Here is a 27468-nt window from a genome sequence, read left to right as displayed (position 1 = left end):
AGCTCCGAGGGCCTTCAGGTGGTTCCCTCCCTGTGAGAAGTGAGATTACTACCGAGGGCCTTCTCAGTAGTGGTGCCCGCCCTGCGGAACACCCTCCCGTCAGATGTAAAGGAAATAAACAACTATCTGACTTTTAGAAGACATCTGAAGGCAGCCCTGGTTAGGGAAGTTTTTAATGTTTGGTGTTTTATTCTGTTTTTAATATTCTGTTCGGAGCCGCCTAGAGTGGCTGGGGAAACCCAGCCAGATGGGCAGAGTATAAATTATTATTATTAGCCCCAAAAGACAAACCACGGGGGATGATGACCACCCCCAGCTTCCCCTTTGGACTTCCAGGGGTGGCTGCTTGACTGAGCGGGGTTTTGGGTTTGTAGTGACAAGCTCTCTTTGTGGCAACCCAGCACAATCTCATCAAACCCTTTGGAATTGCAGAACAAGCCCTGTTAAAGTTGCCATGAAATGCCCATTCTGCCTTTGTAAGGAACCAATCCTTTTAGTGTGGGAGCAGCCTCATTTTGGAACTCCCTGCCTATTGACATTAGGCAATTAGCCTTTGCTGTGCTTTTAGGGTCGGCTAAAAACAATTTTGCTTAGGCAAACACACATCCAAACAATGTAGAATGTTGGCATGTGTTTTAATATGTTTTTTTTTAGCTTGCCCTTGTTTTTAACTGATAAGTTCATAGTTTTTATTCTTTTTTTGTTAACCACTTTCAGGACTTTTGTTTTTTATTTATTTTTATTTACTAACAAGCAGTATGTTATTATTATTATTTTTGGTGAAATAAAATAAATAAGTATGTTTCCCTCCCCACACCTGCCCTCTCCCCACAAACACACACAATGCACAAGGCCCCACCAGCTCTGTCAGCGATTGAAATGCACGGATTTCTCATTTTATTTTACAGCCTGTATATCTTAAAAAGCATTTTACAAATAGAGTCTTCTTACAATAGCGATAAATAGATTTTTCATTTTTGTCTTTTTTATACATAGGTCACTGGAAACACCAACACAACCTTGGAGCTTAAAAATTAAGAGAGAGGGGGGGGGGGAAACCTTAGTTCCTGAACATTAATTCATGGATTTTTGTGCATCTTTTAAAAATAAAGTAACGAAAACAGAGGACGGCAGGACACACACACGTGACACAGATGGCAAATGGGCCCAGACGTTCACAGGATTTATCTAGTCACAAGAAGGCAGGTTGAAATTGAGTACTGTGGGATCTGGGCACATGTTCTTCCTTGGTCCTGCACATTGGCAAGTTCAGGAGAAGAGAGCCAGGAAAGGGGGTTGCAAAGTCACAATGCATCCCCACCCCCCCACCCCGAAAAACTGTACAGCATGGATGCAGGCCGGCCGTAGTTTGGAGGGAGCAATCCAAAGGCAGCTGGGGGGGGGGTCCTGCCACGAGCAATAAACTCCCGTTCGGGAATATGGCGAGGCAACCCCTATCCCGTATCCCGACTTTCCCCCTTTGTTCAGGGCAGCCTCTGTCTGGCTCTATCTGGTTTTTCTTGATGAAGAGAGGACACACAGCATGCAAGGAGGAGGAGGGTGTTGTTGTGGAACGGGCGGCTCCCCCCCCACCAAAAAGAGAGATAAATGGGACGGAAGCAGTTCACTGGCTGCTGTTCTAAGTGCCTCGGATGCTGGCTGTCCCGCGGCAACAAAAAATAAATGAGTCAATTGTCAATTATTCTTTGGGATAAACTTCGAGTAAAAGAAAGAGAGAGAGTCACACTGTTGCCTGGGAGGATGAGGGTTTCCCCCAAACCCTGCCAATCCACCCCGTTATGGGGGTTTGTATATTTGGGAACCGTTATGCGAAGTTACCCAGACGCCGCCTCTGATTCTGCCCTGGCTCCCATTATTGCCAGATGTGCCACTGGGAAAGAAAGGATTTCGGACTGTGTGGATGAGCACAGCAGCAAGGCTTAGGGGTAGGGTGTATGTGTGATTCACAGTGCCACTTCTGATGGAGAGCAGCTGATGGCAGGATATATACACAGAAGGACGAACGGGGAGCATGGCTGTTTTACAAAGGGAGAGAGTTGTGGTTGATCTGTCCCAGCCTCTAGTGAGCCACAAAACGGCTTAGACTCCGTGGCCACAGCGCTTCCGGAACAGGGTCTCCGGTTCCGCTCCCCCGGTGCGCCAAAATGCTGGAGAATTGGCACGGCAGTGAGCGGAAGTCATAGAATCGAAGAACTGCAGAGCTGGACGGTACCCCCAGGGCTCATCTAGTCCAACCCCCGGCAATGCAGGAATCCCAGCTAAACCACCCGACGCCTTCCGAGGGAGTCTGCTCCACTGTCAAATGGCGCTCCCCGTTGGAAAGTTCTTCCCAAGGTTTCCCTTACGTGCCCTCGAAGCACCCAGACTGCCAAGCTCTTGGTTCGTTTTCTGCGCTGGTTTCCCTCTCCCAAGGTAGTTTGATGGCGAAGCGAGAGCCGCAGAGCCACCCTGTTGGCCCTTGCTTCTAGAGACAAGCAAAAGAGACACCTCCGCCGCAGAAAAGGGCCGGGGGGATCTGGGTGTGTGGGTGGGTGATTGTCCATGTTTTGATTCAAAGAGCACCACGTCCTCAGTTTGGCTTCACATTTGGGCCTGGCAGCCATCATTGCTGGCTGCAAGACATCGTCCATGGAGGGCCAGAGCTTATAATGGGGTGGGGGACAAGGGGGTGTCGAGCACAGCTCATGGAGGGGACGGGGATTAGGCAGGGACCTTGAGAGCCTCTTCTCAAGGCCTGGCCAGTCCCAGCATGCCTTGCTGCCCTGCCAAAAGAGACAGGAGGGGGAGGCTGCTGCTTGCTTAAGACGGCGGCTTGGGCAGGTCAACTTTGCCGGCTGGGCAGTAGTCTTGTGCTGTGACGAAGATGGCGGCCTTCCGTAATTCCTTCAGCTTGTACTTCTTCGCCGTGTGCTGTGGCGGGGGGGGGGGGAGGGCGGACAAGGAAGAGGAGGAAGTCAGTTTGGGAAAGACGGGAAATGCAGTACTTGTCCCCCTAAAGGCATCCTCACCCTTTTAGGACGGGGAACGGGATTGGAAGATTGGGGGGGGGGTAAATTGCAGAGGGGTGGGGACCACAAGGAATAGGGTAACATAATCATAGAGCTGTAGAAATGGAAGAGGCTCCAAGGGACATCTAGTCTGACCCACCCACACACACACACCCGCCATGCAGTGGCCACAGCTAAAAGTCCCTGGCAGGTGGCCATCCAACCTCTGCTTAAATACCAGTGAGCTATTTGGAGCTATTTTGGGTGGGGTGGGGTGAGGGGCAGGAAACATGAAGGAGGAAATGGTTAAAGTTGGAGAGCATGCCTTACGTGCACATGGTCCAGCAGAGAATGGCACCACAAGGGGGTGGCACAAGGATGTTTATGGGGTGCCCCTGGGGAGGGGCAGGGTACTTCGGGGCAGGAAATGCCAGCCCCACTAAGGCAGGAAGTGGAAGGGAGGAAGCAGCCCTCCCCTTTTTACGACTTGGAGCAATATAGGTCAAGGAGGGGGGGTGCCCCTCTCCCCTTGCTCTGAGAGGGGCCAGGAAGACTTGCCTAAAGTCTGCTGGCTTGCTCACTGCCCTGGGAGCCAGGGTGAACCCCGAGAACCAAAAGAAGGTCTGACCTTGTGGGGAGAGGCATCCATGGAGGCTGGGCAGGGAGGGCTAGCAGCTCTGCGGGGGACACACAGAAAGGAAGAGAACATTAAGGCCACATGCAAGGGGAGTCGAGGGAATCCACGGAATGGATCAGCTCGTGCAAGGGGGGAACCTCGGTGGCAGAGCCCCACAGCCTCCTCCCAGCCTGCCCCAATCCTCGTGCCTTCTGCCCACTGACACACTTTTCCATGGGTGCAAGTGCTATCAATTCTTGCTTAGGAACATATGCGCTCTACGTGGGGCTACCTTTGAAGGGGACTCGGAAACTACAACTAATCCAGAATGCAGCAGCTAGACTGGTGACTGGGAGCGGCCGCCGAGACCACATAACACCGGTCTTGAAAGATCTACATTGGCTCCCAGTACGTTTCCAAGCACAATTCAAAGTGTTGCTGCTGACCTTTAAAGCCCTAAATGGCCTCGGTCCAGTATACCTGAAGGAGCGTCTCCACCTCCATCATTCTGCCCGGACACCGAGGTCCAGCACCGAGGGCCTTCTGGCAGTTCCCTCGTTGCGAGAAGCCAAGTTGCAGGGAACTAGGCAGAGGGCCTTCTCGGTGGTGGCGCCTGCCCTGTGGAACGCCCTCCCATCAGATGTCAAGGAAATAAACAACTATCTGACTTTTAGAGGACATCTGAAGGCAGCCCTGTTTAGGGAGGCTTTTAATGTTTAATAGATTATTGTGTTTTATCTTTCTGTTGGAAGTCGCCCAGAGTGGCTGGGGAGACCCGGCCAGATGGGCAGGGTATAAATAATAATTTATTATTATTATTACATGAACTGTCCTGCTGGATCAGGCCAACGGTCCATTCGGTCTGGCATCCTGTTGCTACAGTGGCCAAATAACCCTAAGAAGCTAGAAATCTAGATAGACTGTCTCTGAAACTGGAGGTTCCATAAGAACAGGCATCCCCAAACTGCGGCCCTCCAGATGTTTTGGCCTACAACTCCCATGATCCCTAGCTAACAGGACCAGTGGTCGGGGAAGATGGGAATTGTAGTCCAAAACATCTGGAGGGCCGAAGTTTGGGGATGCCTGCATAAGAACATAAAAAAGCCCGGCTGCTGGATCAGGCTAATAGCCCAACTAGTCCAGCATCCTGTTCCCAAAGTGGTTGAAGAGTTGCCCGTTATGCAATACCAGCAAGCAGGGATTCCAGTGCAAGAGCAACACTCTCCCCTCCTGTGGTTTCCAGCAACTGGGATTCAGAAGCACTGCTCCCCCCGACTGTGGAGACAGAGCAGAGCCATTGTGTCTGGTAGCCACCGATAGCTCTTGAATTTGTCTAATCCTGTTTTAAAGCCATTCAAGTTGGTGGCCACCACTGCCTCCAGTGGGAGGGAGTTCCGTAGTTGAATTCTGTGTTGCTTGTGTCAGCCACTGCTTTAATCTGTCCCTGTCCCACAGACACCAGAAGGGTGCGCTTTTCCTAATGCACCCACAGGAAAATAATCCACCCCCCCCCCACCTTATGCCACTGCCTCCTCTCGCCTCCACCCATATCCCGGCTTCGGACACTCGCAGGTGGCCTCCTCTGCCCTGCATCCGGAAGAATGTGTTTGTGGCAAAACGTGGCCCTCTCTCACACTTACCAGGTGGGGCGGTTGCCGCTCGGACTGTTCCAGCTGGATTTTTATTTCTGGACAAGAGGGGTCCGTAGATTTCCTGGGGTCTGGCTGCGGAGAACGAGAAGGGCCTGGAAAGATGGAGAATGGGACAGGGGTGAGGGGTGGGGGATGGACATAGAATCATAGAATCATAGAGTTGGAAGAGACCACAAGGGCCATCCAGTCCAACCCCCTGCCAAGCAGGAAACACCATCAAAGCATTCTTGACATATGCCTGTCAAGCCTCTGCTTAAAGACCTCCAAAGAAGGAGACTCCACCACACTCCTTGGTAGCAAATTCCACTGCCGAACAGCTCTTACTGTCAGGAAGTTCTTCCTAATGTTTAGGTGGAATCTTCTTTCTTGAAGTTTGAATCCATTGCTCCGTGTCCGCTTCTCTGGAGCAGCAGAAAACGAATCTTTCTCCTTCCTCCATATGACATCCTTTCATATATTTGAACATGGCTCTGGACACGTTCCAGTTTGTCAGTATCCTTCTTGAACTGTGGTGCCCAGAACTGGACACAGTACTCCAGGTGAGGTCTGACCAGAGCAGAATACATAACATAACTTAAGTACTGTATAGCCTTTACCAGGAACAATATAAATGGGGACCCATTGTGCTCTCACAGTGGCCAACCGGATTCCCCTGCAGCAGTGATTTTTAACCAGTGTGCCATGTTGCATGCCTTGAATGATGGTCAGGGATGCCGCGGGCAACACTGGCCTCTGTCCCTCTTTCCTTCCCTCTCTTCTCGGATGCCCTCTTGCGTCTCTGCCTCCCAAAGGCTTGCACGGCTGTTTGTTGCAGCAGACCCAGCTTCAAGCTCCGCAGGCAAGTGGTTCCTCTGGGGCTAGCCAGGGGTCAAAGCAATGATTCTTCAGCATCAACTTCGTTGGACTGGTCATGTTGTGTGGATGCCAGATTATCGCCTTCCAAAACAACTGCTCTATTCCGAACTTAAAAATGGAAAGCGTAATGCTGGTGGTCAACAAAAGAGTTTTAAAGACCGTCTCAAGGCAAATCTAAAAATAGTAGGATAAACACCAACAACTGGGGAACACTGACCTGCGAGTGCTCCAGTTGGAGAACAGCCTTTACCAAAGGTGTCCTGGGCTTTGAAAACACTTGAACTCAGGATGAAAGGGAGAAACGTGCTAAGAGGAAGGGACGCTTGGCAAACCCTCAACGTGATCAACTCTAACCCGGAGTGATCAACTCTAACTTCCACACCCACTGTGGAAGGACGTGTGGATCCAGAATTGACTTACACAGTCACTGACGGACTCACTGTTAAAACCATGTTTATGGAAGACAATCTTACTTGGCTACAAGGGATTGCCAAAGAGAGAGAAGAGCTGGCTGCCAGGAGCTGAGGTGGCTCAGAGACCAGGGACGGCTGTGGCGGCTGCCTGGATGACTCCCAAGGAGAGGGGAGAGGAGAGGAGGCCGAGGGGACACTCCACGAGGGAAGGTGTTTGAAAAAAGGGCGAGAGGCTGCCAACTCGGCAGGCAAGGTGTGACGTAACTGGGCTCCTGAGCCCCAGTGGGGTGCCACAGAAAGGATGTAGTTGGTCAAGGGAGCCATGGACTCAAAAAGGTTGAAGACTTCTGCCCTACAGGAAGTCTGCACAGAGGACCCGAGTGCAAGAGCAACTCCCTTCCCCTGCATTTTCCAGCTGCGGGTATTCAGAAGCTTCACTGCCTTAAAGTTTTACAGCAGAGCAGAACCAGCTCACGGTCAGTTGACATTGATCCTCCAGAATAAGAGGCAAAGAGGAGAGCAAGAGGCAGGCAAAGGATGCTTTTATTTGTGAGCAGAACATCTTCCCCCATCCCTGGGAGAGGAAGCGCAATGAGCTCAGTGCCTTAGGCAACCACAGCAGCATCAGGACCCATTAACATCTGGTTGTAACACATAACACACAGAGAGACCTGTAGGCTTCTTTTTCGTTAAGGCTTCCTTTTCGTTAGTGTTGATTAATTAAACCCGGATGGGAGCAGTGGAGAAATTCGGTCTGGTTTGCATTTTACGAACGAGCCTACCAAATTCAACAATGCGTGAAAGGAAAACACGGCTATTCTCTGGGTTTTGCTCTTCTCCAAATTCAGCTCTCCAGCCAGACAATGTGTACAAAGAGCCGGTGAAATGAAGGACCTGGGAGAGCCGGGTTCGAATTGCCCACACAGCCATAAAGCTCACTCAGTGACTTTGGGGGCCAGCCATTGCCTCTCAGCCTAACCTATACCACAGGGTCGTTGTAGGGATTAAATAACGAGCTCCTTTGTGGGGGAGGGGGAGGGAAAGGTGAGACATGAATGCAAAGAATAAATCAAGATATATTGGGGGAAATGGGCATCCGTATACAGACATTAATGAATGTATCATATGGAAATTCATTCAAATAAGTCCTACTCGGAGCAGACACCCTGAAATTAATGAATCAAAGTCAGCCACGTCCATCACTTTCAATGGGTCTCCTTTGAGTAGGACTACCATCCAACATAAATTTCATCTATTTGTTTTAATTATTGCACTTATATCCCACCTTGGAGAAAAAGCTCAGTTAATCCGCACAGTAATCCTATGAGGTAGGCTAGGCTGAGAGAAAGGGTTGGGCTAAAAATTAGCTTGCCAAAAATGTGTATATTAGGAGATATGAGCACTAAGGACTTCCAGGGAGGCACCATGGCTGGTTAGTCGTCTCTGTCGAGACTCTGTCAACAGAGATAATTAAGTGGTGATTAATACTGATCGACGCATGCAAAATGGGGGTCGCATGGCCCACCTTGCAGGGGTGTTGCAGTGGACAAGGCAAGGACTGCATGGGGCAGAACGGAGAAGGGTGTTTTAAAATGGAATCTGGTACCTGGTGAGCTGCCCTCGCTGGTGTTGCTGAGGCTGTCGTCCAGCCAGGTACTGTAGATGAAGGAGTCCCGCTTGTGGGGGGTGCCTGATGAGGACTGGCTCTCCTGGAGGGGGGGGGCAGACACAAAAAGGAAGACACAGTGTTGGTGGGTGGGGGAGAAGGGGGCCGGGTTTTCCTTGGCACGGGAGAGAGAGAGAAGCATCAGTGCCGGCTCTACGGCCAGCCTGGGTGGCGCAGGGCGCCACGGTGCCGGCCCGCCAGGGGGGGGGGGTGCCACGCAACTGCTCCCGCCCACCGCCCGCTCCGCCGCGCAGCACTAAGCGCTGCGTGCCAAGCCCGCCCGCCCGCCGCGCAGCAGCGCCCTCGGCGGTCGTGCTGCGCGCTGAGCCCGCCCGCCCGTCGCGCTGGAAAACGGGGCGGCAGGGGCGGCGGAGGGATCCGCCGCACCACGGCACCAGGGCGCCAAAGGTCCCTAAGACGGCCCTGAGAAGCATTGCCAAGCTGATCATTTTATCACCTGTAATTGATGACATTTATTCCGCAAACGTCCTCCTGTGTGTTCGCCAGTTCATTTCCTTGTGATCTCAGTGCTTACTTTTTTATTAATTTATTATGAACGTTTAAAACAATTACCCATCGCAAAGTGTTGTCTTCCAGGACAAATGCATGAACAGATGTTAAGCCTTGTCTGCAGTTATCCACATGGCAGCAAAACAGACTTGAAAAATGTTATTATATAAAAATGAGGTATACCACAGGGTATACCTCAGTCTAGAGCAGGCATGTCCAACAGGTAGATCGTGATCTACGGTAGATCACTGGACATCTGTGGTAGATCACCAGTAGATCAGTGGCTCCCCCAAAGAAGCTAAAAAACTTTGTCTGCCCTACGAAAAGCTCAACATTTTTGCCCTGCACCCCTAAAATGACCTGAACCACCAAAAACAGGGATTTCCTTCCTAAAAAAGCTCAACAACACTTTCCTCTTCCCTAAAGAAGCTCAACAACTTTGACCTGAACCCCCCAAAAGGGGGTAGATCACTGCCAGTTTTTAACTCTGTGAGTAGATTGCAGTCTCTTGGAAGTTGGCCACCACTGGTCTAGAGTGTTAAGATAGTTTCTCCATAGCGGCTGCTTTGACCGGAGACAGAAGGGAAATTGCTGCACTATTCTTAATAAACAATATACCGTATTGGTCTGAATATAAGCCACACTCACAAATAAGCTGCACCTTGAGGATTCGGGGTGGAGTGGGGAGACACTACCCAATATAAGCCGCTCCCTTAAAATTGGGTTGCAGGCTGAAAATCGCTGCGGTTGGTAGAATTGTAACTCTGAGCCAATTTAAGCCTTTGCTCTCTCAAGCCCGCAAAAGTTACCCTACAATCGCTAAAATCGCAAATCGCTATTCAGTTGCTACAATTCCGCAGGCACTCAAACCCGTAAATGGCAAATGAACAGTCTCAAGCTCGCAAATCGGCAATAAAACATTTTTTTGTTCCGTTTTACTGCATGTCTGTTTCAGCAGTGGCATCATAAAAGCAAATTTTCGTAAGGTCACGGATTTAAGCCACGCTTTTAACTTTTCACGGTCCGAATTTGGGAAAAAAGAGTGCAGCTTATATTCAGGCCAATACGGTAAATCAAGGGCTTACTGACAACTTGACAAGCACACAGTGCTTAAAACCAAGCAACTCCCCATTTATGCATTATGCATTTGTGCACAACCGCGCATACCACGCAATGCCGGGAACCCAGAAGTGGAACCTGGAGATGGGGAGCCACCTGGAGAGTCCTAGTGGCTTGTGAGGAGACCCACCCCAGAATCTGAAAAGGACATCCTCTTCGGGCTCCAAGGAGGGTCTCCTCGTGAGCCGGAGGGGCAGCGGGGCTTTGCTGAGCCTTAACAGCTGTGGGCACCGTCGCAGCTTCCCCGCATGTACAGAGACCCTCTTACCATGCCGGTGTCTTCGTCGCGGCCCCCCTCGTGCTCTTCTGCCACGCTGCCAAAGCTGCTAGCGCTGGAGGAGGAACGTGAGAAATCGCGCAGGATGTCTGGTTTGGGGGCTACAGGATCTGGTCTGCAAGGAGAGAGTGAAAGAAGGCCCATTTTCTCTGTGTCCCAAACGCATCATTGTGCCTAGAGATTAATCTTCCCTTGGAATAATTACGGATCTGGCGCAGGACACTTAAGTACAGTATTGGCTTCGCCTAAACTCAAATCCTCCACTGAGATCCAGTTCTGAGGGCCTTCTGGTGGTTCCCTCATTGCGAGAACTGAGGTTACGGGAACCAGACAGAGGGCCTTATCGGTAGTGGCGCCTGCCCTGTGGAACGCCCTCCCAGCAGATGTCAAAGAAATAAGCAGCTATCCTATTTTTAAAAGACATCTGAAGGCAGCCCTGTTTAGGGACGTTTTTAATATTTAATGCTGTATTGTTTTTAACACTTGGTTGGGAGCCGCCCAGAGTGACTGGGGACACTCAGCCAGATGAGTGGTGTATAAATAATATATATTATTATTATTATTATTATTATTATTATTATTATTATTGCTGCTCCCGGTCTAATATCCCTAGTGCTGCAAGATTGTCACAAGAGTGCCTGGACTAAAATTGTCTATCAAAATCTTTACTCTTGTGGTTTATTACCACAACAGCTACTCACTTTGGGTTTTAGTAAAGCAAACAGAATAATTTGTCAGTGCCTAAATGAAATCGAGCATTAGAACAACTTGGCCACAATAAGGAAATTTTACCCATGGTATGACTCTTTTCCACCTTCCCATTTCGACTCTCTAGCACCCTATCTGCATAACCTAGCAATTCAAAAACATAGACGCGCTTTTAATCTCGCAAGATTGAATGTATTGCCCTCGGCTGTACTTGAGGGCGATTCCAACAGATTCCACACGGAAAACGCTTGTGTCCCTGTGGAGATGGCAGTCCCGAATCAGTGGCGCATGCCCTTCTGGCTTGCACTCTTTATGAAGACTTGAGGAATGAGATTATCACCCCTCTTTTATTGTCCGTTCCGGGTCGCCCAACCACTGCCACAGTGTCCTTTCTCTTGGCAAATCAAGATGAGCAGGTGACAGCGAAGGTTGCAAGGTTTTTAGCTGGGGCAATCAGAAAAAGACCCACTATTTGACTATTGATTCAAAACCCTAAAATGTACCGCATTTTATATAATTGAATTATTTCTATTCTTTGTATATTGCACTGTCGTTTTATTGCTATGGCCGATGGCTGACACAAATAAAGATCCATTCATTCACTGGCGTGCTTTCAAACTGCTAGGTTGGCAGGAGCTGGGGCAGAGCAACGGGAGCTCACCCCGTCGCGGGGATTCGAACCGCCGACCTTCTGAACAGCAAGCCCAAGAGGCTCAGTGGTTTAGACCATAGCGCCACCCGTGTCCCACTGCATGAAGAACCTAAGGACAGCAGAAGAGCCTTCTGTCTGGGTCAGGCCAATGACCCACCCAGTCTAGCATCCTGTTCTCGCAGTGGCCAACCAGATGCCCCGACTGGAAGCCCGCAAGCGAGACCCAAGCACAGGAGAAACGCTCCCCTCCTGTCGTCCCCAACAAGCCAAACTTATGCCAAGAGAAATATGCCAACCTGTTCTTGGTGGTGGGCATCTCTGGTGAGCTCTGATTGGATGAGTTCTCAGACTTGGGTTCCTGAGATACATGGCCGCTGTCCGGAGTCTTCTGGGTCCCAGTGGGGCTTTCCCTGTGGGGCACATAGAGATGGCTTTGCTGGTCAAGTCAAAAGAATTTGGGAGTGGGGAGGAGGGCTTGGTTGCCACGATCATGTGATGCTGGGGGGGGGGGCGATGATGGGAGCATGGCTGGAGTTGGAAGTAGGCAAACAGTCACTGTCAATTTTGGGACCCCTCCTCGCTTTCTCGTTTTTTTGCACTCTTAAGGTCAGTTCTCCACGTTTGGGAATTTTTATTATTTCGAAAAGTTGTGGGGGTATTAAAAATAAAAAATATATTTATATACCGCTACGTCATTAAAAAGCACCATAGCAGTTTACAGCAGTAAATCATAAAACTGCAATAAAAAAGTATTAAAAAGTTTTTGTTTTTTTTAAAAAAGGCATAATTTAAATATTGCAGAAGGATGTGCAGCGGAACCTCAGTTTTCAAGCGTCTTGGAAGCCGAACGTTTCGGGAGCTGGACGCCGAAAACCTGGAAGTAATTGCTTCCATTTTCGAACACGCCTTGGAAGTCGAACAGCTTCTGCTGAGTGTTTTTCCATTTTCTCTATTGAATTTGCAGGCCGCCCTTTGTGCCTCGGTTTCCGAACGTTTCGGAACTCGAAACAGTCTTCCGGAATGGATTACGTTCAAAAACCGAGGTTCCACGCAAATGCTGCGGGTTGCATGTTTTCGGGTTGCAGACCGCGCCGAACCTGGAAGTACCGGAACGGGTTACTTCCGGGTTTCAGCAGTCGCACATGCGCAGAAGCACAAAATGATGTGGCGCACATGGGCCAAACCGCCGAATCACGTCACATGTGTGCGCAGACGTGGCGCTTCAGGCTACAAACGCTGTGGGTTGCGAACGTGCCTCCTGCACGGATCACATTCGCAACTGGAGGTATGACTGTATAGAATAGAAAGGCTTTCATCGGGCATTTAAAAGTTGGCACAGCAGTTACTGTGAATTTCTCCAAAAATATACACGTTTGTACACAATTGTGCCCAATATACACCTTTTTCCAAAGTGATGTCTCCTAATGCAATGAATTTTGTCTGCTATGTTCTCTGAATATATACAGAATATATCCGTACACATTACTTGGCTGGAGAACTGCCTTGGCAAAATGTGGAGAATTGAGGATTTCATAGATTTGCAGAGTTGGAAGGGACTTGGAGGGTCATCTAGTCCAACCCCCTGCAATATAGGAATCTCAACTAAATTTTAAATGTTGGTTTTGTGTTCCAGTTCTTGTATTGCTTTGGAAAGTGCAACCTGAATGAACTTTTGCACACACAAAAAGAATCAGAAGGTTTAGATTGAAAAATAGTTAAGAAAATGACAAGACGAGAAGAATCTGTTAGTAAAATAGAAGCAGCAGCAAAACTGCCCACCTCCACCCCTTCCACCTCACTTGGCCTCCCTGCGCCCCACCTTTTCTCCTGCACCTCCTGGATGTTCTCAATCCCGATGGCGCTGCTCCGCCGGGAGCTGAAGGGCCCCGATTTCTTCCGTGTCGGGCTCTTTCCAGGGACTATCAGGGACTGGAAGAGAGGCAAGCCCATCAGGCAAAGAGAAAGAGAAACTTGGCAATGCGCTTGTAAGAGGAGGGAAGCAGAGCGCTGGCAGAGAAGGGTGCAAAAAGGGAAAGCGACCGGGACTGAGTGGGCCACCACAAAGTGGCTGCCGTAGAGTCTGAGCTCATGGGCAAGAAGGTGCCACCACTCTGGGCCTTTGCAGGTGTTTCTATGCTAGAGTCATAGGTAGGGATAACTACCACCATCTTTCCCAGCAGGGACCCCAAAATGGTATTCTCCCAGAACTGCAGTTCCCATGGCTCTCTGGCGTGGGAGCCATGGGAACTATAGTGGTACCTTGGTTCTCAAATGCCGAAAACCCAGAAGTAAGTGTTCCGGTTTTCGAACGTTTTTCGGAAGCTGAACATCTGATGTGGCTGTCGGCTATTGTTTCTGGGGCGCCTGCACCAATCAGAAGCTGCGCCTTGGTTTTCGAACATTTCGGAAGTCAAACGGACTTCCGGAACGGATTAAGTTTGGCGCTTTCGTTCTTGCTATTTATTTTGCTTTTTCGTATTTTGAGGCTTTTTCGGTTCATTTGTTTTTGTGACCGTGTGGAACCCAGTTCAACTACCGATTGATTGATTGTGTGACTGCGGAAATGAATACAAGCCCCCCATCCAAACAATAACTATTACCAGTGCAGGTAAAAACAATTTAATTTTTAAAAAATATTATCTACAATACTGTCTTATTTATTTTATAGTACAGTATATTGATTATTGCTTTCATTTTATGTATGAACGGTCTCGTTAGATAGTAAAATTCATGTTAAATGGCTGCTTTAGGGGTTGTTGTTAATTTAAAAGTCTGGAACGGATTAATCCGGTTTGCATTACTTACTATGGGAAAGCGCGCCTTGGTCTTGGAACAGACTTCTGGAAAGGATTAAGTTTGGGAACCAAGGTACCACTGTAGTTTTAACCTGTTTAAGGCTGCAATGTAGATGGCTGTCTATGTCTTCTTCAGCCAGTCCGAGGCCAAGGAAGGTCCCTGCAACCCAACATCCTTGAGTAAAGGCATATGGGTAAAGCTCGGTGCAGAATATACGGGGAAGGATATGCGAAGACAGCTACAATTTTTTTAGCACCCTCCGCGACACTTTTGAGGTGGGGAAACCGGGAGTCATGCAAGATGGACCCAGAATTCACTTTGACGGTGCACAGCAGAGTGCCTCCTTTTACAACGGGGAACTCCCCGGTTGCGGAAAAGAGGAAGGGTGAGGGTCAGGCAGGATGGTGTGTGTGTGTGTGTGTGTGTGTGTGTGTGTGTGTGTGTGTGGCTCAAGTGAATGGAAAAGAATGGCAAGGTGGACACAAGTGTGCTCTGTGGGGCTGGCATCCTCCTCATGCCACCACCAGCTCACACAATCCTTTTATTTAGTTATTTATTATTAACAAGAAAAACTTGGGAGACTGGGTGGCGTGGAGAACCTTTGGTTTGCCCTGATGTTGCTGAACTACAGCTCCCTCCATTGCTAGCAGAGGGTGGGCAATCCCTATGGGAACTGTAGTTCAACAATAACAACTAACAACAACAACAACATTTTTATACCCCTCGGGGTGGCTTACAGCACATAAAAAATGGCAAAACATTAGACATTACAGTAATAATTTCACGATACAGGGTTGCCTTCAGATGTCTTCTAAAAAAGTCTGATAGTTGTTTATTTCCTTGACATCTGATGGGAGGGCGTTCCACAGGGTGGGCGCCACGACCAAGAAGGCCCTCCCGAGAAGGTTCCCCTTATCTTATTCAGAAGGAGGGCGGAATAATTATGGTATGGCAACAACAACAATAACAATAGTACTGTCATCCTGTTTTGAGAAATCGTTGTTAATTGCTTCCCCCCCGAAAGCTGATTAAAACATAAGTAAAACCAAAACAGCAGTGGTAGCAGCGCTCCTTTATTAGGACCGCCTGAAAAGCTACCCTGTAGTGAGCAAGCTTTCAATTTCACCAAAATACTTTTGCAGGAGGGAGCGAGAATTATTAACCTGGGTCTTCCCTCCTGCACCCCAGCCCCCCATCTGAGGTCTAGAGGGACGGTGGGGAGTACCAGGGGTGGGGGGTGCCCCTCCAACATGCAGGGGGGGTAGGGGGCAGCCACAGGGCAAGAGGCAGTGAGAGATACACCGAGAGAGAGAGAAAGAGAGAAAAAAGACTAGCCACCTCTTCTATGGTTCCTATGCCTATGGCACTGCCTCGTCGTCCGTACCTAGTTGGCGTTTTTCCGGGGACAAGCAATGACTGTGGTAAGCGGGCAGAGAGAGCGCAGAAATAAAAAAAGGACAGGGAGAGGAAAGGGAGGGGGAACAAAGGAATGAGAGAGAAAGAGAAAGAAAGAGAGAGAGAGAGGTCATGCAAAACAAAATGTTGCCAGGTCATCATAACAATGGCTAAAGCTAAAAGGCGGGCCAGGGTCCCCGGATGGAGGGGGTGGGCATGGAATCGGCCATGGCACGGGTAGAAAGCAGGGAGCAAAATGCTGCAATTTGGGGGGGACCCCGTGTTGGGTCACAGCAGGTCAGTTTGGGGAATGAATAGCAATTCTTTTTTGGGGGGTGTGTGTTGCGTTGGTTGGATTTCCCCCACGGTCTGCAATGGGGAGCAGCTGCGGGTCTTGTCTGGAATAGGGCAGCAGGGACCCCTTTTCTCTGCCCCATACGCCAAGCTCCTCGTCCTGATCTGTGTCCGGCCAGCCTTCTGCCTGACCCCAGCGCCCTTGTTCATGGTGCCTCCGTAGGACTCTGGTCCGCTGCTAAGCTGGGCTACCCACCCACCCAACCCACTAGGGAAAAAAAGGCCGGGAATCTCGGGCCCCCCAGAGGCTGCTGAACCACCGGTACATCTCGCATCAGCCCCTGCCACCAGTTGGGGGAGCCAAAGCTCGGCTGAAAAGCCACAGGTTCTGCATCCCTATATTAGAGGAAGGTAGAGTTGGGATGGAAATTGGTCTGGGCAGTGAAGGCAAGTAACAGTCTAGTCGAGGGACAGGGAAGATTATGCCCTCCAGGTTGGACTCCCAGCTCCCATGAGCTCCAAACAACATGGTCCCTGGCCAGGGGTCATAAATCATAGGATTGTAGAGTTGAGGAGTTTAAAGGCCCTCTCAAGGCAAATCTAAAAAAAAAATAGGATAAACACCGACAACTGGAAACACTGGCCTGAGAGGGCTCCAATTGGAGAACAGCCTTTACCAAAGGTGTCTTGGGCTTTGAAGACACTCGGACTCAGGACGGAAGTGAGAAATGCGCTAAGAGGAAGGCACGCTTGGCAAACCCTCACCGTGATCAACTCCCGCCCGGAAACCTCTGTCCCCACTGTAGAGGGACATGTGGATCCAGAATTGGCCTCCACAGTCACTGACGGACTCACTGTTAAAACCGTATTTATGGAAGACTTTCTTAGCTACGAGGGATCGCCAAAGACGAATAAGAATAAGAGTCCAGCCCCGCTGCAATGTGACAGGAGTGGGGCACCCAGAGGCAGCTGGAACACCCACACTTTACTAACAGAAGAGGAGCCACCGCAAGGGATGATGGGAGTTGGAGCTCTGCAGCATCTGGAGGGTCAAAGCTCTCTCTCTCTCCCCCCCCCCCCTGCATCCCACCTCTTCTGCAGCTAGGGCAGGAAAGTGGCGGTGATCGCCTTGCTCCAGGCCCACCCCCCCACCCTCACCACGCAATAGCAGGCCTTGCAACCCAGACGGGAGGTGGAATAATTGGACTTTTGCACCCTTTCGGAGGTACACGCACTTGAGTTAACAATTGCAAGTACATGAAAGGGAGGGGGGGGGCCGCGTGTGCCTAAGGTTATCTCGTGCCGGTCAGCTCAGAGCAACAGAGCAACAGAACGGAACGTGCAAGGTCTCCGGAAATAAAATAAGAACCAAACAGGCCATCCCCTCCTGCTCATTTTTGGGGTGGGGGGTGGGGGTGGAGGCGCATGGGAAATATCATGGTCTTTGCTTGGTGACTCCCAGCTGTTTTCATTTCTTAACTTTGCTCCAGCTCTGGAGTGCGAGCGCCACCTACTGGCCACTCGCAAGCGTGGCACCCAAACTGTGCCTGCTCTTGGCAATGACTTTGCCGCCAGCCCCAATATGAACCGGCTGCTTGGGAGAGACAAAAGGATTTATGGAAACCTCAGTGCAGGGGTTGCTTGGAGGAGAAGCACATTCAGTCTGTCCCTTCCCCTCCCACTTCATTCTTAACGGCTGCTCTTTGCATAGGAAACGGCCTTGTACTGAGCCAGGCTTTTGGGGTCCACCTCGCTCAGTACTGTCTGCTCTAACTGACAGCAGCTTTCTAGGCCTACCTAAAGATGCTTGCAGGGGATTGAACCTGGGGGCCTTCTGCACACAAAGCAAGTAGCTCAGTCGGTAGAGCACAAGGCTCTTAATCTCGGGGTCAAGGGTTCGAGCCCCACGTTGGGCAAAAAAATTCTGCATTGCAGGGGGTTGAACTAGATGACCCTTATGGTCCTTTCCAACTCTACATTCTATGATTCTATGGCTCCAGGATAGCATTAGTACCGAGCCAAGCCCCTTACAGAAGTCCATAAAGGTCAAATAAGGGTGTACACATGTGAAATTGACTGGGCCACATCCTAAGCAACTCCTCCCGCTTCAAGAATGAAATTGACTGGACCGGATAACCAGGAGCTCCTGGTCCAGTCAATTTCACTTCCGGGAGGGGAAGGGTGGGGAGAAAACCCTGTTTGCAATCTGGTCCAGTCAATTTCACTCCCCAAGGTGGTGATGCGTTGCTGAATGAGTGAGGAGCTGGCAAACTTCGCCAGTTATGAATGAACTCGTTTTGAGAGAGCTCGGCGCAGGAAGCAAGGGGACAGGAAGGTCAACCCGGGAAATGGCTTTTAATTAGGGGGGCACAGATAAGGAGGGGGAGGAATGAGGTGTTCAGAGCGGCTAGGTCAAGAAGGGGCGGGAGTTACTAGGGAGGAGATGTGGCGGGAGGGGAGAAGGGTGGGGTGGGGAATACAGGGACTTGGGAGGGAACCAGGGGGTTTGGGGAGGGGGGCACCACTCACTATGCCTGCGGCTTTGGCGATGTCAGGGTTGTTGTGGCCAAAACTCCCGCTGTGGCTGGTGGAGACAGTGTTCTGCCTCTTGCCACTGAGCCCCATGGCATCCATCGACTGGCTGCGGCTGCGGATCACCCTCTGCAAAGGGGGGAAAGGGATTCGTGTCACCGGAGCCCCTCCCTCTTCACCCTCGCAGCCAGGCTCCTGGCCCTACAGCCCTTGGGGCAATGGTGCAGGGAACTGAGAGGGGTCGGGCTGGGGGAGAGGGAGGCCTTTGCCCAGAGGCAGATATTCCCTCCCGCCCGCCGAAACTTCGTAATTCTTTAGCTGCTGCCCTTCGGGGGTGTGGGGGGGGCCCTAAATGACCCTTGGGGATTCCCACCAACTCTACAGTGCTATGATCCTATGATGAAATTCAATGTGACTCAGCCTACAAAGCTGCTTTACAGGGAATGCCCATGAAGCTCAGCAATTGCCTACACTGACCGGCAGCAACGGCTGTCCGGGGTTTTAGAGGCAGTCCTAGTTGGAGATGCTGCCCTTGAGGATTGAACCTGGAGCCTTCTGCATGCAAAGCAGGTGCTCTGACACCGAGCTGCAGCCCCCCCCCCGAAAAAGGCAGCTATATAGAGGACGCTGCTTCGTATGGCGCCAGCCTCCTTGGGTCTATCTAGTTCAGGATTGTAATGACTCCCCGCCAGAGTTTCAGGTAGGGGACATCCCTGGCCCTAACTAAAGAGGCTGTTAAGGATTCAGAGTGGTGAGAAGACTGGAAACAGCTACTGATTTTATTGCAAAGTAGTTGCCATACATCTGTGGCAGGGAAAAGCTTCTGCAGCTTACTTAGAAATCATTTCATGCCCCGAATTTCTTTCGCCCTTTTGTTTGGGTTAGCAAGAACGCACAAAAATATTTTTGTGCAATATCTAGTATGGCGGGAACCAGCTGACCAACCAGCGCTGAATTAATCAAATCAAATAGTTGGATTAGGAATACGCATGCGATCGACCATCACTGTACAGTCGTCCCTTGGAAGTCGAACAAAATCCGTTCCGGGAAGTCTGTTTGACTTCTGAAACGGTCGACTTCCAAAGCGCGGCTTCTGATTGGCAGCAAGAAGTTCCTGCGGCCAATCAGAAGCCCCGTCGGATGCCTGGCTTCCAAGAGAACATTTGAAAACTGGAACGTTCACTTCCGGTTTTCGATCATTCGGGAGCCGAAACGTTCGACTCCCAAGGCATTCGGGAGCCGAGGTACTCGGTACTGTATTGGTACTGTATTGGATTTTATCGTGATGCTTCTGATGGGGTAGGAGGTTATAGGGATGTACTTATGGAACCAAGGCGGCAGTGGGGCCCCCAAAAGTTTGGGAACCGCCGGCCAAAGCCAGCGACCATGTGCAGAAATCCCCATGCCCCAAACGAGGCATTGGGGGGGGAGGTGCCTCTCAGCCCTTGGTGACATCACCTGCTCCCCACACCTCTCTCGCACAGATGGGGGTGGCGCATCCTGTCTCACAGCTTGGGGCAACACGGGAAAGTGCTGCTTTGTGCGTGTGCCATGCACAGACCCCTTGCCGCCTCCGCTGAGCTTCATTTAGCTGCGGCTTCCGGCAAGATTTCACTAGAGCGGAGACCTCTGTGACATCTTGCCAGACACAGAAGCTGATGCAGCCACTTCTTCTCCGGAGATTTTTTTTTGGGGGGGGGGTACAGAGCCACCCCTTGGATTCCGCCACCTGAGGCATCTACCTTAGGGACGGCCCCTGCTCACACGCACCCACCTTGAAGGACTCAAAGAAGCCCCCGCTGGTCCCGCTGCCGTTCTCCATCTTGTCCTCATCTCCCCCGAGGCCCATCATGGACTGGCTGTTCAAGTGCAGCTCCTCGTAGAGGGTCTCCAACAGAGCTGTCCGCGTGCGCTCCTGCAGCCAGGAGGGAACCGGGGTGGGGTGGGGTTTAGGGCTGATCGGAGAGAGGGACGGGGAAAGCTTGGAGGAGAGGTGGGCGGGGAGGTCCAGACTAGTCTGATTCCCCCCCCGCCCGCCCGCCCGCAAGTTGGCAGAAAGCAGTAGAACTGCTGCCAGCCGAACATCTCCTCACCTCCAGTTTGGCAAACTTCTCCGCCTTGTAGCAGGCGTACTCGGCGTTGATCAGCTTCGTCAGGAGGAATTCTTGGAAGTCGGGGCCCTGAGCAAGGAAAATGGGAAGATGGGAAACGGAACGCAACTCCCGCCACCCCTGACTGAACCCATAGACATTCTGCAAAGGCAAAGGAAGTGTTCCTGCAACCAAGCCATGGCCCCTTCCCTGATGGCAATCCCCTGGATAGAAAATACTAAACTGGAAAACACTGCGCAGGAAAACACTCTGGCCTGATTCAGACATAACACCTCTCTCTCTCTCTGCCTAGGTTTTAAGTCGCAAGCAACTCCTGTTAACTCCGGATAAAATTAACCTGGGTCAAATTTTGCATGTGGTAATTAAATTACAATCTCAAACTAAAGAGGGTATTGTCATGAATGCACCAGGCTCAGTACATGAGCCGGGGTTGCACATGATTCCTCTCACAAGGTTTGCTATTTTTTTGGGGGGGGGGAGGTCTGCAGAGACCCAGTTGTGCACCAGGACAGCTTAGAGGTGAAGGAGGAAGGAGGGCCGAAGCCCTGCTGATCGGCTGCAGGAAAACTCACCTTTCGGAAAACAGCCGGGTTGGGCAACGGGGGTCCGAAGAAAGGCACATCGTCCCGGGCAGTGACAGAGACCTGGAGAGAAAGAGGGGGAGGAGGGGGGGGGAGAGAGAGATGCAACCAAGAAGCTCCAGAAGCTGCCTAGAAGTTATCCAGAGATGAAAAGAAGATAAAGTTCCTACCAGAGAAGAATGGCAGATGAAGTTGATGGACAATGCCGAAATGGCTAAAACGACCGGAAGAGTCAGAAATCAGGAGGACCAAAATTTTAACAAGGAATGGGAAAATTTATAACTTATCTTAAAGACCATTTAAACAGCTAAAATGGTTAGTAGGATTGAAATATCGCTTGTAGTTTAAGGGCGAATTTTGGAAACAATGGAGATGTAAAAGATTTGGATCACCATAAAAGATGCGGGAGGAAATGATTAATAATAGGACCCACAAAGGGGAGGAGGGAAGTCCAGGAGATGCCTTGGAATCCTGTTTTTACGATTTATGTTTGATATATCTCTGTAAGACTTTAATTTGAAAAGCCAAATGAATAAATTGATTTAAGAAATAAATTTATTTTTTAAATGCATTTGTCCCTCTCCTTTTTGAGAGCCGAGCAGAGAACTCAAGTGGATTAAGATGGCGGAAAAAGGAGATTCCGACAAAATATTAGTAAGAACTTCCAGCCATAAGTGCTGTACGACGGTGGGACGGACTCCTTTGCAAGGGGGCAGGTGTCCCTCTTTCGTTGGAGATTTTAAAGCAGAGGTTGAACCTGTCAGGGGTTCTTTAGTTGCATTGCAGAGGAGGTTGGACTAGATGAGCCCGGGGGGGGGGCTCCTTCCAACTCAACAATTCTATAATTCTGTGCTTAACAGCAACACTGAGTGCCCGGTAGCTCTTCTTTACGGACCCTCCGGGGTGTGAAGTATCAGCAGAGGGGGTCCCCCTTTGTCACTCCACATCCCTCTTATGTTTGGGTGGTGGCGGGCCTTCTCTAAGCCGGCACCCTCTAAGTTGTGGAACTCCCACCCCAGAGAGGTCCGCCGGGCACCTTCACTGTAGTACAACACACCGTTTCCCCCTGGCCTCTGACAGCCCTGGGTGTTTTTAGGGCCCACCCTCTTTCTGAGACTGTAGCCTGCTTAAACTGTTTTCAGTTTTTTAATTCCTGCCCATTACCTGCTGGTGAAAGGTGGGTAATCAATTGAATCAATAATTCTAATGGTAATAATAGTAAAGTCCCCCCAACTACCCATCACCATTCCAGGTTCCGGCACCCGGAGAAAAATGACTCCACCAAGAAAAGCCCAGCCACCTTGTAGAGAGTGTTCTCCATACAGGGATTCTCGGCCTGCACTACAATGTAGGCGTGCAGGAAGTTGGAGGCGATCATGTCCGGGACGAAGGGCGTGTTCTCGTCCTGGAAGATGATGGCCACGATGTCGTTCCCGATGTGCCGTTTCCTCTGCAGCTATGAGCAGGAGAAGAGAGAGGAGAGGGTCATTGTTTCAGTCCCACTAGCTTTTGCTTACCCGGGAGGTGAGGGAAGAGGGGAAAAACACACACACACACAAAGGGGGTTTCAGGCCAGGAGGCAACAAGTCCAGGCAAGCTGTGAGATCCAGCAGCTCGTAAGGCGGTGCTTCCACCAGTGCACTGCCGGCTATGGCTTTCCTCTGCCCTCCTGGCTGCGCTTTCCTCCGCCATCGCAGCCGCGTCCCTACCTGCTGGGCATCCCCCTCCGTGTAGGGCAGCTTGGTGGAGACGTGGAACATGATCTCCTTGTTTCGGAAGTTGTAGTAGACCGACTCTGTCCCCGTCTGCCCGTGGGTCACATCGAGGCCACCTCGAAACCTGCCCCCCCCCCACAGAAAGACACAGGCCTGAGACCAGTTTGAGGTCTGTGCTGCCAACAGCTTTGAGCATTTTCAGGAGTGAAAAACAACAACTGTGCCCTCCTCCCGGCATGCAGATGAGTCTTGGGGGGGGGGAGCAGACGTAAAGGAGGCCCCTGTTCTCCCTCTGTCCCGACTCTACTCACCCCTTGAAGTCCTGCAACTTGACTTTCTGGCCCAAGAATTCAAGGAATTCCACGAATGCTGGGCTCTCCTCCGTGGTGCTGAAGAGCTCCTCTTCTGAAGTCTGCAGAGAAGAGGCAGAGTTATGTGTGTTGATGCTCAAAGAGAGGGCTTGGCTTACAGCCACGGTGGGAGGTGGGGAGGTCTCTGTGCATCCCTAACCCGGAGGACCACCTTGAAGGGGAAAGGACCGGCCAGACTAAGAGCTTACAGCCCTCTCCCGTTAGCATCCCAATTATCTTAAGAGACTCCTGCACTAGTTGGATTCAGCCAATGGGGGCTCCAGCATCCTGTCCTCAAGGTGGTCAAGCAGCTACTGAAATGGGACCCAAGCACAAGAGCTCTCTCCCCTCCTGTGGTTTCCAGCAGCAAGTGGCATTCAGAAGCATTGCTGCATCCGGCCGTGGAGGCAGACGACAGCCACTGTGGCTAGCAGCCAGCAATAGCCCTCACCCCTCCATGAATTTGTCCAATCGTCTTCTAAAACAATCCATATTGGGGGGGATTACCTCTGCACTCCTTTAGAAAGGTGGCGGGGGGGGAACCATTTTTGCTTATAAGGAGAAGGATGTGCTTCAGTTTTAGTTTAGGGTAGTTTAGTTGAGAGAGAGAGAGAGAGAAAGAGAGAGAGAGGGATGATATAGACCATGGGTAGGCAAACTAAGGCCCAGGGGCCGGATCTGGCCCAATCGCCTTCTAAATCTGGCCCGCGGATGGTCCGGGAATCAGCGTGTTTTTGCATGAGTAAAATGTGCCCTTTTATTTAAAATGCATCTCTGGGTTATTTGTGGGGCCTGCTTGGTGTTTTTACATGAGTAGAATGCGTCCTTTTACAGTGGTGCCTCGCTTAACGAATGCCCTGCTTAACAAAATTTCCGCTTAACGAAAGGATTTTTCGAGCGGAGGTTGCCTCGCTAGACGAATGCGCTTTACGAAAAATTCATCTAGCGAATCGCGGTTTCCCATAGGAATGCATTGAAATTCAATTAATGCGTTCCTATGGGCAAAAAAAAGTCAAAAAAATTCAGTGCATTCCTATGGGATTCGCTAGACGAATTTTTCGCTATAAGAAAAGACCCGTGGAACGAATTAATTTCGTCTAGCGAGGCACCACTGTATTTAAAATGCATCTCTGGGTTATTTGTGGGGCACAGGAATTTGTTCATCCCCCCCCAAAAAAATATAGTCCGCCCTCCCCCACCCAAGGTCTGAGGGACAGTGGACCGGCCCCCTGCTGAAAAAGTTTGCTGACCCTGAGATATATTAATGAGAAAAGTATCAGGCAGCAATCTCTTAAGTCCAAATTCAGGAGTGGGCAGAAAGTAGATCAGAATCAACTGGTAGACCTTGCGGGATCTGCAGGAGGGCAATTATCACAGGCTCCCAAGTGGGTCGCAACAGCAACACTAGTCTCCTTCTCCACCCCCACCATGCTTACAAGTTTCAAACCGGGGTGCTGAGATGAAGAATGCAGCCTGCAAGTGCGAAAGAACGACCAGTTCAAGTTCTGCTCTGGAATGGCAAACAAAAAACCCACGCCCAGATTGTACAGGACACACTGTCATTTCATTTCATTTCCAGGTTGGAAGGTCTCACGGTTGCAGGAAAATCCCCACAAACCTGAAGTCATGCCGGTTGCAATTCATTGGGTTTGAATCTGTGGGTGCTGCACCCTTTTGAGGGGTGCTGAGAGGTCAAATAATCTCTAGACCAAGCAGGGGCAGTTTACGCTCTGAAAGAATAATGCCAAACTCAGCTATCCTTTGAAGCTCGCACTTCTCTAAATTTTGCAATGCAGCTCTCCAAGAGGGGTGGGGATAAAATTGTTGGGCGTGAAAAATATACAGTAGGATATTAGGAGAAAGTGGACATAAAATGCATGTGCCAGTGGAAAAACAACATCCAAAAACGCATGGGGGAGGGCGATGTCTTGCAAAAGCGTGTGTCTATATCAGGGGGAACGGTTTCAGTCCATTAATTTCAAGAGGTCACGATCCCAACCTGGGCCGCTAGATGGAGCTCCCAGCACCTGGCAAAATCATACATTTAACAGGCTTTTAAAAAATGCAAACATTTTAAATAGAGAGGCTGGTGGGTGGCTTTGTGAAAGCTGGATCATGGTGTCTCTTCCCCCCCCCCAACTTTCCCTTTTCATCCCCTGAGAATCACTTGACAATTGACTGCTCCTTTTTCATGACTTCCTCAAGATAAAAGCTGCGCAGGAGGCACGGAGCACTCAGTTTAGCTCAGCTTTTTAAGAAAAGGCCCTCCTGCATGCTCTAGAGGGGGAAGGCGGCTGCGTGCTGCCTCTGGGGAGGGGGTACCCCTCCCCTTCTCCGAGCTGATTGCTCAGGTGTGAAGGGGGGGGGAGGTGGATGGGGAGGAATCCGGCATCACAGAGGTATTGCCGTTTGTTCAGGGGGAGAAGAAGGGGGGGTCCTCCAATGCTGGGGCAGAGCGACTCCCTCCAGCCAGCAAACCCAACAGGCAGGGCAGTCCACATACAGTGGAACCTCGGTTCTCGAACCGCTCCGTTCCCGAACGTTTTGGCTCCGGAACGTCGAGAACCCGGAAGTAAGTGTTCCGGTTTTCAAACGTTCCTCGAAACCCAAACGTCCAATGCGGCTTCCGATCTGCAACAAAAGCCTAACTGTCAACCAATCGGAAGCTGTGCCTTGGAATTCAAACGTTTCGGAAGTCGAACGTCCTGAAAAGGAGTAAAAAAACCAAAACACCTTTTTAAAAAAGAGAGGGAGAGAAGGGACCCTTAGGAGCTGTCTAGTCTGACCCCATGCAAAGCAGGGATCGCAGGATCAAACCTGAGACCTTCTGCAGGCAGGACGGATGCTCTGCCACTAAGCTGTAGGGACTTCCAAACAAAAGAAAGTAAAATTGCAGTAAAGGACTATGCTCTGCAGCGATGCTTCTGAATGCTAGTTGCTGAAAGCCACAGGAGGGGAGAGGGCTGCTGCGCTCGGGTCATCCTTGCGGGATTCCCTTTGCGGCATCTGGCCAGCCACCACGGGGAAAAGATGCTAAACTACAGTATAAGGGTCCCCTTTGGAATGATTCAGCTGCAGGCCTGTTCTGGTGTCTTCCTGCCACTGCTTCCTCCTAAGAGAAGGTGCCTTCCTCTGGATCCAGGACCTCCTGGGTATTTCTCTCCCCCCGCCTCCGCCACCCCAGATCTCACCTGCGTCCCTGGCAAGAAGCCCACCCACTCACCTGGCCCAGCTTCTGGTAGATGACACCGAACTTGAAGTTATTGCTGATGACGTGTTCATCAAAGGTCACGATGAGTCGAGAGGCCTGGAGGTGGGGCGGAGCGGATTGGGGGGGGGGAAAACTGGTGAGTTAAGTGAGTGGAGCCTCAGGCATCAACCACAACTACCTGGTGCAAAAATTCCCTGGGAACTAGAGTTTCCCCCAGATCCTGCCTTAGACATGGGAGCCACAGGAAACCCTGTTTCCTCTGGCTCCCGACACATCCCACCCCCCACCAAAAATTCCTTTGTGTTTCTTTTAAATTTGCCTTCTCCTCTCTCCTTCCTGCTCTGCAGCTTCAGAAAAGCTGGCTGAAGTATTTTATTAGGTAAGAATAAACTGCTTTTCGAAAGATTGAGGGCACTAGGAGAAGGGGACGACAGAGGACAAGATGGTTGGACAGTGTTCTCGAAGCTACGAACATGAGTTTGACCAAATTGCGGGAGGCAGTGCAAGACAGGAGTGCCTGGTGTGCTATGGTCCATGGGGTCACGAAGAGTCGGACACGACTAAACAACAACAAACTGCTTTTCATATATATGAAAGGAGAAGGCAAATTTAAAATTCTGTTTTTCAGTTTTATACATTTCAATAATTTTACAGTCATTTTAACATTGCAAAACTTGACTTCCTTCCCCCTCTTTCTGTGGTTCCTTAAATTTATTTTTAAATTTTTAAATATTTTCTGCATATATATATATATATATTTCTGGTTCTGTGGCATGGGAGGAAAATAAGGTCCCCTGACCAAGAACAAACTGGTAGGTAATAATAATAATATCTTCCAAATGAGCCCAGGATGGCAAATGCTCAAGCGATAAAAACATTGAAACACACAGATGGAAAGATTGTGAGCCATGGTACAAAATACACAATAAAAACAAAGAAAATCCATTACCCCCCCTTCCAAAACACATTTTAAAAGGGCATTAGATGTCAATCAGCCAAAGGCCTTG

The 27468-nt window shown here is 50.3% G+C and overlaps 1 protein-coding gene across 4 annotated transcripts in view; it reads right to left on the bottom strand.

Annotated features, from left to right (window-relative positions):
* Nucleotides 1-872: 872 nt before the first annotated feature.
* RAP1GAP (RAP1 GTPase activating protein) overlaps nt 873-27468 on the bottom strand; it is a 75694-nt gene continuing 49098 nt past the window's right edge. For 2 of the 4 annotated variants that reach the window (XM_035120247.2, XM_060276290.1), the window contains 15 exons: nt 26474-26557; nt 23212-23312; nt 22895-23024; nt 22486-22641; nt 21177-21248; nt 20587-20673; nt 20268-20408; nt 18491-18622; nt 13296-13405; nt 11773-11886; nt 10108-10231; nt 8151-8253; nt 5265-5368; nt 3637-3685; nt 873-2931 (listed from right to left, as the gene is read on the bottom strand). In XM_035120247.2, the coding sequence (XP_034976138.2) occupies nt 3677-3685; nt 5265-5368; nt 8151-8253; nt 10108-10231; nt 11773-11886; nt 13296-13405; nt 18491-18622; nt 20268-20408; nt 20587-20673; nt 21177-21248; nt 22486-22641; nt 22895-23024; nt 23212-23312; nt 26474-26557 (1467 nt within the window). In that variant the 3' untranslated portion in view covers nt 873-2931; nt 3637-3676. Of the gene's footprint in view, nt 2932-3636; nt 3686-5264; nt 5369-8150; nt 8254-10107; nt 10232-11772; nt 11887-13295; nt 13406-15610; nt 15689-18490; nt 18623-20267; nt 20409-20586; nt 20674-21176; nt 21249-22485; nt 22642-22894; nt 23025-23211; nt 23313-26473; nt 26558-27468 lie in introns of all 4 variants that reach the window. The other 2 variants (XM_060276292.1, XM_060276291.1) reach the window with 2 other exon arrangements.

Source organism: Zootoca vivipara, chromosome 6 (genome assembly GCF_963506605.1).
Source record: "Zootoca vivipara chromosome 6, rZooViv1.1, whole genome shotgun sequence".
Lineage (NCBI taxonomy): Eukaryota > Metazoa > Chordata > Lepidosauria > Squamata > Lacertidae > Zootoca > Zootoca vivipara.
Note: the sequence above shows the minus strand (reverse complement) of the source record. Positions and strands in the feature narration are given on the sequence as shown.